The sequence below is a fragment of the Nyctereutes procyonoides genome, unplaced genomic scaffold (genome assembly GCF_905146905.1).
Source record: "Nyctereutes procyonoides isolate TBG_1078 unplaced genomic scaffold, NYPRO_anot_genome, whole genome shotgun sequence".
NCBI classification, from domain to species: Eukaryota; Metazoa; Chordata; class Mammalia; order Carnivora; family Canidae; genus Nyctereutes; species Nyctereutes procyonoides.
Window position 1 is genome coordinate 10,700,822 of NW_026575034.1, and position 12,563 is coordinate 10,713,384.

General features: G+C 49.0%; 1 protein-coding gene across 5 annotated transcripts in view; it reads left to right on the forward strand.

The window, feature by feature from the left end:
* The window catches only part of ABCC8 (ATP binding cassette subfamily C member 8), a 76,275-nt gene that overhangs the window by 7,692 nt on the left and 56,020 nt on the right, over nucleotides 1-12,563 (forward strand). For 3 of the 5 annotated variants that reach the window (XM_055318114.1, XM_055318115.1, XM_055318119.1), the window contains exons 4-6: nucleotides 4,238-4,404; nucleotides 6,080-6,322; nucleotides 7,196-7,384. In XM_055318114.1, the coding sequence (XP_055174089.1) occupies nucleotides 4,238-4,404; nucleotides 6,080-6,322; nucleotides 7,196-7,384 (599 nt within the window). The remainder of the gene's footprint in view (nucleotides 1-4,237; nucleotides 4,405-6,079; nucleotides 6,323-7,195; nucleotides 7,385-12,563) is intronic. The other 2 variants (XM_055318116.1, XM_055318118.1) reach the window with 1 other exon arrangement.

The following is a 12,563-nucleotide window of genomic DNA, read 5'->3' on the forward strand; positions in this document are numbered from 1 at the left end:
GTGTCAGCCATGCTCCCCAACATTTCACATATATCAGCTCATTTCATCCTTACAACAGCACTCTGAGGTAGATACCATTATCACTTCCCTTTTACACAACAGGAAATTGAGGCTCAGAGGTTAAGTGACTCACACTAGTCTGCCCGACTAGTCAAGAGGCAGAATCAGGGTTAGATCCCCAGAGTCTGGAACCCAAGCAGGCTCTTAACTGCCTCTGAGACTGTGTGTCTAAGGGTCATCAGACGGCTTGGGCCAAAGGTATCAATCTGGAGGTCTGTCTAAGGTCAGGGCTGTACATCTGGCTGAGCGGCTGTGGTCAGACTGTATCATTAAGTCAGGCTATGATTTTTAGGAGTCATAGCATCTAATTGACATTTGGAGTCTGGAACGCTCTGTGCTAAGCCAGAGACAACACGGTGTCGTGGGTGGGCAGAGGGTGTTTCCCAAGCTAATCGGGACGTCTGTCTTCCTGGGTAAGGGGAGTGCTGGGCTCCATCAGGATCATCCGGATGACCCCCCCAACCTGGGTGACCCTATCAGAGTGTGGCTGGGGGACTAGGGAGCACCAGCTGAGAGAGAGAGATGGTAAGTACAGACCTCAGAGAACCTCCCTCTCCTGAAGCTTCTGAAGCAGCTTCTCTTATACAGAGAACCCCTTAGTAACCCCCGGGCCTGGCTGCCCAGTGCCCCCTAGAAACATCCTATCTGGGCATATGGCAAGTTCATTTTCTCATTCTCTGGAAAGCACACAATGTTCTTTCTTTAAAGCACAAATTACCCCCCCCCCCCCGTAGATAGACCATTCTTTCTCCAGAGAACAAGGACTAACTCTCTCCATTCCCACTTGCTAGAGTTTTGCTCTGCAGCGCCAGAAATTCTAGAACAGGTAAAAGCAGAGTGGTTACACCCCATGAGCTCACGGATTGAGGACCGTGGGTATTGGGGGAGCCTCAACTGGCCCTCTGAGAAGACTCCCGTCTGGTCACAGGTCTGGAGTCCTGCAGAAAGGTGAACCCCACTGTGGCTTACTTTGGCCCACAGAATAACCTTGGTCTTGAGGCTCCAGATGAGATCAAGGAAGTGTTCTGTGAAAACATCACGTTCGAGCTGGGAACTGAAGGAGAGGTGGGACCTAACTGAGAGAAGGGAGAGGAGAATGTTGGAGGCAGAAGGAACAGCATGTGCAAAGGCCCTGAGGCAGGAGAAGCATGCTAGGAAATCCGGAAGAAAACCCGTGGCTAGAATGCAGAGAGCAGAAGAGAAATGAACTTTGAAGCCCGGAGTGGCAGATGGGGGCCGTACTAGGCGGGGCCCCCGAGGCCACACCACAAGCATTGATCTTTCTCATGGGCACTGAGGGTTAGAGTGTGTGTATATGTGTACGTGTAACGTATACATAACATAAAATTTGCCACTTGAACCACTTCTAAATGCACGATTCCGTGGCATTGAATACATCCACATTTTTTTTGCAACCATCACCACCATCCATCCAAACTACCCATCTCCAAAACTTCATCTTCCCAGACTGAAACTCTGTGTCCATCAGACAATAACTCCCTGTTCTCCTCTCTCACCTCAACCCCTAAAAACTACCTTCTCTCTCTCTATGAACTTGACTACTCTCGGGACCTTGTTTGTCTAAGTGGAATCATAGGCGAATTTGTCCTTTTGTGATTGACTCATTTAACTTAATCGAACACCCTCCAGGTTCACCCGTGTTGTAGCATGTGTCAGACTATCCTTTCTTTTTTAAGGCTGAATAACACTCCACTGTATGGAAATGCCACATTTTGCTTATCCAGTCATCCCTCAGTGGCCCTTTGAGGTCTTGCACTTTTTGGCTCTTGTAAGTAATGCTGTTAGGAGCATGGGTGCCTGAGATCATCTTTGATCAGATTATTGCTTCACAGAGGCTAGACTGAAGATGGGCAAGTGAGGGAAGCATCAGAAGGCTCTCAAGGGAGAGCAGGGGAGATGTGAGGGCGGCCCCCAGGGCTTATGATGGTGACCCAGCTGGCCCAGATACTTAGGAGGTAAAGGAGACAGAACATGGTAATAGGTAGGGTGTGGAGAAGGGGAGGGAAGACACAGGGCTAAGGAGCATTCAGAGCCTGAAACTCGCTAGCAGCCCCCGTGTCATACCCCGTCCTTTCTGCTTTCCTCTCGGTCAAGCTCTAAACTTTGGCTGAGGGCTGCTGTGTCTAGCACAGGGGAAGGAACCCTGGAGCTTAGTCCTGGGCCCACCACTAAGTCCCTGTGTGACCTTGGACATGGCTCTCGGGCTCTGGGAGCCTCAGTTTCTGCATCTGGACAGAATACAGAATAGTGAGTCCCTGCCTAATCACAGGGTTGTTATGAAGAGCATCAAACCACATCTGTAAGGCCCCTGTGAGGCATATTTTCAAGACTGGGCCCCCGTAGGGGACCATCACGAGGGGCCAAAGAGGTTCTGATGCTTGGTTTCGGTCTGGGGGAGTGTAGGTGTGGAGGCAGGGTGATGGACTCCAAGCTGTGGGATCCTTGGGACGTGGGGGCCAGACCAAGCTGAGGGGATTATCACCCCAGTCCTGGCCAGAGAGGGGCAATGCACAGAAAGCAGACGCTTCTGCCCTCTATCCTAACGCCTTCACCCAGGGACCCAAGATAGATGACATTTATCCCTCCCGGGGCAAGTTCACCATCTTGGCCTCGTTCCCAGTCCACACTTAGGCTGGGCCGGACCCCCACTTTGGTCTCCAAGAGATACCCCGGCATTCATGCAACCAGGCCCACATAGGGATGGAGGGCAGGGGAGGGTGTTTCCTTCTCTGTGCTCTGACAAGAGAAGAGCCCTAGGGGCTGTAGGCTGCCCTTGTGGGCATCTGGCCCTAGGGAGGGAAGGGGAAGGAGCTGCCCACCTAAAGCTTCTCCTAGAGGAGGACTAGTCATTGCTGCTTGATGTTGTTGCTCCCTGATAGTGGTTTATTGGCCGGTGGTAGTGATGAGAATTTAGAGATTAGAATCTACTCTTAGCTTCTGATGCTTACGGGCCCAGGTCTGAAATCTGGAGATGATAACAGGATTAACAGCTGACGTCCCAAGAGCACCCACTGCGTGCCAGGCCCACCGTGCTAAATTTTTCCATGCAGTGCTCACAACAACCTTTGAGGAAGTGCTATCATTATCCCCATTTTCCGGGTGAAGAGACTGAGGACTTTACCCCCAGTCACATGGCTGTTGAAGTACAGGATCTGAGCCCAGGGATATCCGGCTGCTGGGCCCTGCCCTAACCACCGTGCACACTGTCTCTCAGAACTGTCACTTACTTGTTCAGATCCGCAGCCCCCCAGGCTCCGTGAGGGCCGTGCCGCTGCAGGCTCTGCACTGGCCGCACTCAAGCTCGTGGCGAGCGTAGGCAGGCCATATCCTCCGTGGGGCTCCACTTTCCTCATCTGTAAAATGAAAGAGCAGATTGAAGAACCTTTAAGACCTCCCCAGCTCGGGGGCACCTGGGTGGCTCAGCAGGTGAAGCACCTGCCTTCAGTTCAGGTCATGATCTCAGGGTCCTGGGATCGAGTCCCACATCGGGCTCCCTGCTCAGTGGGGAGTCTGCTTCTGCTTCTCCCTCTGCCCCTCCCCTCTGCTCATCCTTGCTCTCACTCTCACCCTCTCTCTCTCACATAAATAAATAAAATCTTTTTTTAAAAAAAATAGATCTTTCCAGCTTGGAAATCCCACGAGCAAACCATTATAGAATAAAGCCTCCCAGCATGGGCTCCAGTTCTGCCACCTGACTTGATCAGTTAGTTACCTGGGCCTGGCTTCCTACGTCCTGGGGTGGTGGCAGTTCCTCCCTCACAAGGGTGATTGTAGGGAATAAGGGGAGATAATACTCAGAGCGCTCACTCGGTACAGTGCCTACAACTTCGTTAAACTGAAAAAATGATATATTAATTACCGTAAAGGAAAACTTGGCTGACCAGCTTGACTTACAAGATCATTAATGTTTTGAACATACCTACCATGAACGTGTGAATGTATGCACACCCCCTCAACATGACACACTTACAGATTCACACACACAGCCCTTTGCTCAGAAACGGGCATCCATACCCATGACGTTGGTGTTCACTCACACACCTCCTCCTGCCTGCTTCTTTTCTCTCCTTCTCTCCCACACTCTCGCACACACGTGAGTGCATACGTGCACCACACACACACACACACACACACACACACACCCTCTCGCCTGCAGCCCTGCTAGTCTACTGGACCCTGGCTTTCATCACCAAGACCATCAAGTTCGTCAAGTTCTATGACCACTCCATCAGCTTCTCACAGCTGCGCTTCTGCCTCACGGGGCTGCTGGTGATCCTCTACGGGATGCTGCTCCTGGTGGAGGTCAATGTCATCATGGTGAGGGTAAGCAGGCCACTCCCGGGCCACCCCAGCACCCCCCTCAGGACACACCTGGGCCGGCGTGGGTCTCCTCCTGATCAATGTCCTGCCCCTGGGTGTGGGCCCCCACCTCGCTGCTTAGACAAGCCCTGGAAGGAGGCAGCCTCTTTTAGCGGCCCCCAAAGGGGAGCTGAGACCAGTGGGAGAGGTTCGAGAGGAACGTTCCATCTGGCCCAGCTGCCCTCTACCTCATGCTCCCAGAGGGAATGGAAGTGATAGGATGCATTAGCCAAGGTTGAAGGATTCTGGGTATAAAACCATAGAGAGGGAAAAGAGCTTGGAGTACTGGCTTCTCTGAGCTCTGTTGCTGCTGTTATTTGGGGGGAGAAGAGTTATTTTAATGTGTTCATATGGTTACACATATACCAGAATGACTAAACGTGGCCGCATACATGGCTTTTATCGTGTTTCATTATAATTTTTGCTTACCCCTTTCCCCTCTCTCCTCTCTCCCTACCCTATATTCCTCGGGCCTTTCCCTTCCCCGGATAACCCAGATTAACAACCTCATATGTGTCCTTCCACTCTTGGTTTTTATTACTATACCATCTACTTGTATCTATTTAAGGTGCTTTTTTCTCATCACCTATGAGAGTAAAGATTTTTCCTCTCAATATTCATTTTATAAAAATAGGATCATATTATACACAGTTTTCTAGGTCTTGCTTTTCTCACCCAACAGATATCTCTTAGGACTGCCTCTAAGTCTGGTATGGCTAATTTAGTTTTCTTAATGGCTGCATAGTATTCCATCATGTGGATGAGCAATAATTTATTCAACCATTACCCAGTCAATGGGCATTCACTTCACTGCCAAGTTTCTGCCTTCACAAATAATGGTGTATTAAACAGACTTAATATCTTTATGTATTGCTGCTTTTATTTCTGTGGGAGAGAGTCCAAGGAGTGGAGTTGCTAGTTCAAAGGGTCTGTGTATTTTAAATTTCAATCAGTGTTGCAGATCGCCTTCCAGAAAGAAGCAATATAATCTACCAGCAATGAATATAGAAAACCCTCTCCCTGCCTCCAACGAGCAATGGGGCCAGCTCCACTTGGGCAATGAGTGTGAAGTGCTCCTTGAATTTGCATTTCTCTGACACCTCTGTTTTAGTTGGTGATGTGCAGGGTACAGAGGCCCTACAACATTGCCTGCCTCAACTGACCCTCACAGCCCCCCGCGGGAATGCAAGTACCACCCACCTTTTAGACAAGGAAACATTTTAGAGGAGACCTTGTCTAAAGACACCTTTCTAGTAAGTGGAAGAGACAGGGTTTGAGCTAAGGTTTGCAAGGCTCCATGTTCCAATAACACTACATGAAACATGGTAATGTCCTCAGATCTGTGGTATATGGGATGGTATATGGGAGATTTCTGCTCTTCCCCAGTCCAACCTAAACCCAACCCAACCCAGCCAAAGGGATTCAGAGTAAACCTCAATGAAGCATTACATTTCAGGAAGGCCCAGCACTGGTTGCCAAGAGGTGTTGGAGTGATCCTTTTCCTGGGAATAGGCAAGATATGACCCCATATGTTAGAGGTCAAGGATGGGATGTCACAACCCCTGATCTTTTCTGGGGCAAAATGGAGAGGGGTGAGAAGTCGCATTTACCTATCCCCAGTGATCCATGTGTCCCACAGAGATATATCTTCTTCAAGTCACCAAGGGAGGTGAAGCCCCCTGAGGACCTACAGGACTTGGGGGTGCGCTTCCTGCAGCCCTTTGTGAACCTGCTGTCGAAAGGCACCTACTGGTGGATGAATGCTTTCATCAAGACTGCTCACAAGAAGCCCATTGATCTCCGAGCCATTGGGAAGCTACCCATTGCCATGAGGGCTCTCACCAACTACCAGCGGCTCTGTGAGGCCTTTGACACCCAAGCGGTCAGTGGGGGCCCTGCCACACCATCCACTCCCCTCCCTTCAGTTTAAAGTCTCAGACGGGGACCTCCGAAGGCATCGGGTCAAACCCCTGGTAGGGCCCACTGAGGGAAAGAGGCTTGCCCTAGGTCACACAGTGAACTGGAGGCAAGTCCAGAAGCAAAGATTCACAGGACAGTCACAGCTAGAATAGCCCATGGGTTTAGGTCATCTAACACACTCATCGTCTGGATGGGGAAACTGAGACCCTGAGAAAGGAAGTAACTCCACTGAATTCCCTCATGTCCTAGGTTCTTCCTTCTAGAGTTCAGTGACTGTAAAGGTGGGAATATTTTCACCCATTTTAAAGGAGGGATTTAGTGGCCTGATACTTCCAAGAACCCTATAAGCTGAGCCAGGCAGGAGTCTCCCAATCTCACTGCCCAGAGAAAAGCCGTGACCTGGCCAGAGCGGGGCCACTGGTAGGTGGCAGAAGCAGTCTCCCAACTCCCAGGCCCATGTTCCTTCACTGCCTCTGCCCTAGCACAGCGGGGAGACACTGAAGCAGGTGCAATGGTGGGTGGTGATGAATGACCTTGACACATGCCACTTCCTCGTTACGGTGCTGTGCTCATCACATAGTCCCTGACCCGCTGTGTGACCTCGGTCAATCACCTGGCCTCAGTTTCTCCATCTGGACCATGCTGGTGTTAATAGGGCCTACCTAACTGTGCACTTGGTGATTCAGTGATTTCTTCCTGGAGTTTACCTGTTTGCAGCAAATGTGGCCATTGAGTTTCCCCAGAAAGCAGGAGCCAGGGCCTTCCTGGGAGGGCGGACCCTGCCATGAACAGGCCCTCGGCCCTTCTGACCTGGCCATGGGTTCTCTCTGGGCAGCAGAAGGACTCGCAGAGCACACAGGGGGCCCGGGCCATCTGGCAGGCACTTTGCCAGGCCTTCGGGAGACGCCTGGTCCTCAGCAGCACTTTCCGCATCTTGGCCGATCTGCTGGGCTTCGCTGGGCCACTGTGCATCTTCGGGATTGTGGACCACCTTGGGAAGGAGAACCGGGTCTTCCAGCCCAAGGTAGGCACCCCACGGGCAGAACAGAGCACCCTTTGGAAGGTTTTCCCTTGTAGATGAGAATGTGCAGAGGCCAATGTGTGTGCGCTTTGGCTGCACTGGGCCAGCTCCCCCACCACACACAAAGCCCTTGGCAATATCTCCCTCTAGAAGATGCTCTGCATCCAGTTAACAGGAGGCAAGCTGGTGCCCCAGGAAGATTTATGGTGCCCTGCTGTCTTCATCGTGCCATCACTGCCACAACACCCCTCCCCATTCAGAAATTATAGGAAGTGCTTATGTTTACCCAGCATCTAGGGCTTCTATGATTTGTTGGATATGTTGGCTTTAGTTTACATCATCCTAATAGACTCTAAATAACTTTTTATGTTCTCTCTTCTTTACTTCTCTATTTTGGCATCCGAGGTTCTACAGGTGCATCTTAGAGGCTGCTGTTGGGGGTGAGGGGTGGAGGGGAACCTCCATGGGTTTCTCCCCCCAAGTCCAGATTTCACTCAAAGCTCCCCCAGATTTATGAATATGTTAGACTTTCCCATTAAAAATTCTTTTACCAAAGGATTCCATGTATTAAAAATACTTGAAACTCATTGGACCACCTGATATCAAATGGCCTTTGCAGCTTTAAAGCTGCTACAGACTGAAATTGGTTGGACAAAAGAGGCAGGAAATCTTTCTGGGGGTTTATTTTCCCTGCTTGGGGCAATAGCATCCACTCTGGGGATGGGGGTGGGGTACTTATTCCTTTATCTGCTTCTTCGCTGCCACTTAGGTTTAGATGGTCAAAAATGGAAAATGTTTCACCTCTAACAAGATTCAGAGTTTTATTTTCCCAGCAGGAATATCGTTATAAACTTTTAACCACAAACAGTCCAAAAATGCTGCTGAGAATTGCTAATTAGGGATCTTCGTTAAGATTTTATGACACTCCCTTGTGTAATGCCATTCCTCTCATTGGCTCTAAGATCACAGAGAGCATTTAATCCTTGGGGGGTTTATATTAATTTTTTCCAGAGATATAATTAATCAGCTGAGCACTTCTGGTCAGCATTACGAGACACTCCAAGTCTGTTTGTCTGCTTTATTCAGCAAACATTTATTGAACCCTACTGTGTGCCAGGCCTGGGTTGAGCTGTGGGAATACCGAGTTATGATGAGGACTATTAACTATAATAACAACCACACACTGACCACTTAGCCCATGTCTGGCTGCTAGTGGGAGTTATCCATGCCTCACACAACCTTTTAGAGTAAGTACTTTTTAAGTTTTATTTTATTTTTTTGGTAATAGCTTTATTGGGATATAATTCACATACCATACAATTTACAAGGTAGGTATTTTATCCCCATTTTACAGGTGAGGGGCTTGAGGTGCAGAGAAGCTGAGTAGCTTTCCCCTAGGGTTTCTCAGCCACTTTGTGACAGAGTCAGAATCTGAATCCAAGTCTCTCTCACTTCAGAGCGTGGGGCACTTACAACATGATGCTAAAGTCACTTACTGTTATCAAGCGGTCACCTCTGGCTCCAAGGATTGTGAAATCTAATGGAGGAGAGAAATCTAAATAAAAGATGTTTCTACTGTGTGTTAAATGCCACTACGAGGGAGTATATACGGGCAACTGTGGGAAGAGAGAGACTAGCTCAGCCAGTGGTCATGGACAGCTTCCTAAAGGAACAAGGATTTGCATGGGGCCTTGACATGCGAGCGTGAGTTGGCCAAGCTAAGATGGGCAGATTTCTAGTTCAACGAGAAGGTGAGGACTCTTCTGGCTTATTTAGACCTTGACTGCTTTTAAGGCTTTCTCTGGCTTTTTAAGCCTCTGAACTGTATTTGGCCCAAAAAGAGAAAGGAAAGGGCAGCTTCTCTTGTCTACAAGAGTGTTACCTTCAGTTCTAGTCTGACCATAGATGACTCCAGAATATTCTACATTGATAATCCTACAGCAGCAAGAGCCCGCTGTTACTATCAGGTGGGAAGCGACGCTGGCCAGAGCCCTTCTCAGCTTGTTCACACCATCGTCTTCTTCCTGTGTTTCCCAGAACTCTGGTGGGGTTCTCCTACAGAGAGCACCGAGGAGGATGTGCCCAAGAGGTACCGGGAGCAACACTTAGAATTCTAGTTCACCTGAACGTTCTCTTTTCTCTATTTATACACCAACCCTGGGATCTACAGCGCTCTCGTTGGAATGCTCTTGTCCTGGTTCCTTGTCAGGACATAAATCCCTGAGACAGATGGCTCTGCCTCAGTGGCAGCAGGCCTTATCAGATTTCATATTTGTTTCCTGTGGCCCAAATGCAATCAGCAAATTAGAGACATTGAAATGAGAGGTGAAAGTAAATATAAGGCTCCAGTGTCAGCAACAAAGAATGCTCAATCGTGTGGTTGCCTGGGATATGGCTTAATTCTCATTTGGGTTTCTGGCTCCAGAAAATGGGGCAAGGGGGTCATTTACTGAGGTCATTTAGTCCATCCCTCGCCTCCCAGCAGCTGTCACCTAGAGAGAGGGCCTGTTCTGGTCTCTATGAACCCATGAGGAAGCCCCCCTGCCCCCACCCTCAGCTACATGTTGCAGCAGGAACAGCCCTCTCCATGAGAAAACCTTTCTTTCCGCTCAGCCTCCATCTCTGCTGTCCCAGCCTGCACAGCATTGACTTCATGGTCAGTGGCCGCCCTGTCCTCTCTTCCCTTTCCAGGACACTCACAGTTGGCAAGAATCACACTGCCCTTGGCGTCCGTGAGGACAAACGTTATTTCTTCTTTAATTCCCCGACTCCTGTCCCCTCTGCCACTCCCTAAGGAAAGCTGGGACCCGGGCTGTGTGCAGCCCATGACTTCTCTCTCTCTTTCCAGCCCCCTCTCCCACCTCACCCCTACCCACAATCTGTCACCTGCCGTGGATGCCACTGATCTGGCTGCAGGACAAGGGAACTGGATCCATTAAGAACTGCCAGCATCTGAGACCTGCCAGCACTGTTCTAGACTGTCAGCTGAGCAGAGAAAAAGCAGTCTGACTTTGGTCTGAGGGCCAAAGCTTCCAACAGCCTCTACCCTCAGAGGGGAAACAGGTGTAGGTCTTTAAGTGTGTATGTGTTTGTTTCTGAATGAATTCTCCTGGGAACTGTTTATAAATCAGTATGTATGTCCTTCGATTTGTCCTGTGTCTCTTGGTTTATCTTTTTTTCTATGAGCATCTGTGTCTCAATTAGGGTACACGTATTTGTAGCTATCACTGTGGGTGACTGTGTACATTCATATGTGGTTCTGTGGCTCTGTGATGTCAGTGTGTGGGTGGGTCTCTTCATGACAGTGTCCATGCGGCCGCTGTGGCCTGGCGTGCCTCCCCTCATCTCACTAGCTTCTCTCAGGCTCCCAAGACTCAGCTCAGATGCCACCTCTTGCAGGAAGACTCCTTCTGGTTGGATTAGATGCCCCTCTTCTGTGCTCCCATAACATCCCGGGCTTGCATCATCAAACACCCCTTGTATCTTTCCCGACTCGACCCCGAGTCCCCTGAGACAGGAAGTACATTGCCTGACCTCCTGGTGCCCCACACCCAGATCCATGCCTGACATTCAGGGGTCACAGGAGAAATGATTCTTCGGGGAATCATAAAGAAGTCACCACCTACTAAGTGCTTGTACTTACAAGATATTTTTACCTGCATTGTTACACTGAATTCTTACACCAACTCTCTGGCCTCATTTTTCAGTGAGGAAACTGAGGCTCAGGGAGATCGAGGCACTTACAATAAGGACACAGTGGCCAATATATAATGAGTCAGGACTCAAACTCAGCTATGGCTAACCTCTAAGTCCAGGCTTTAATGGATGGATGGGAACATTGATCCATGAGTGGTCAAAGATGGTTGTCATTGTTTTTACCCAAGGACTTCTAGGGCTGGGACCTATGGACAATTGACTTTCTGGCTCCTACCCAAATAAGAAGCAAAAGCCCATGATCCCTGTCCATTAAGCTCAAGAGAATAAGGGAAGGTGGCCTTTCCAGTCATGCCTCTGGCCAAGTAGGAGCAATGGAGGTCAGAACTGTAGTCAAGAGTACTAGGTTCTGGTGTCCTACCTGTACAATGAACCAGTTCAACTGCAAAATGGGGAAATGTATAACTTCTTTAGAAAGCAGATGGGGGAGGAAGGTCATATGCATTGATTAATTTAAAATATGTATTGAGCACTACTGGGGAAGCCCCTGGAAACAAACACAGTTTATCCCCTGAGAGCTTGTGGAAATGTGAGGCTAGGGCATCTGATCTTCCGAAGCATTAAACTTGCACCAGATGTCACATTGTAGGTCCTTGGCCTTTTCTCTCCAGCCTTCAAGGCTTTGGGCAATGTCTTTGCCCTCACACCCATTTAAAGCTTCCCAGGGCCCACCTTCCTTGGGCAGTACGCCGGGTCTCTTTGACTAGTCTAATACCCACTTCTTAATAAAAACTTGGCTATTCTGGGCTCCATCTCTTTTAAGGTGTCTCTTTGAAGAGAGATCAAATAATGTCCTAATGACTTATATCTGCAGGGAGATTTTCATTTTAAGATGTCACAAAATTCTTGATCCAAAGAAATACAGTTTCTGACCCAACAGTGTGTGTGCTTTTGGGGGAAGTGGTCAAGGTTTTGCCTTTAAAGCTGCAAGAAAGGAATTGGTTGCTTCGTCACAAATGTATAAATAATGAATGTATTTAACAAATACCACCCATATTCTAACCAATATATGTGATCAGTTGATTTTTCTAGTGCTCATTCTCTAGCCGTGTGTTTTCTGATCCTTGTGGCTTGTGGCACAGCACATTCCATGCTGCTCAAGAGCTTTTGTGGGGGGAAAAAAGAGCTTTTGTGGTGATGAGAGTTCTTGGTGTGTAGTGTTCCCATGAGCATCATAATTTACCCAACTGGGGAAGCCCAGGTGGCTCAGCAGTTTGCACTGCCATTGGCAGGGTGTGATCCTGGGGCCCCGGGATCAAGTCCAGCATCGGGCTCCCTGCATGGAGCCTGCTTCTCCCTCTGTCTGTGTCTCTGCCTCTCTGTCTCTCATGAATAAATAAAATCTTAAAAAAAATAATTTACCTAACTATTGCCTATGGTTGCGCATTTCCATGGCTTTATGCCTCTCCCCCAGCTGTAACCCAGAGATAGAACACCTTTAGTTCCTGATGTTAAATTATTTCCTTTG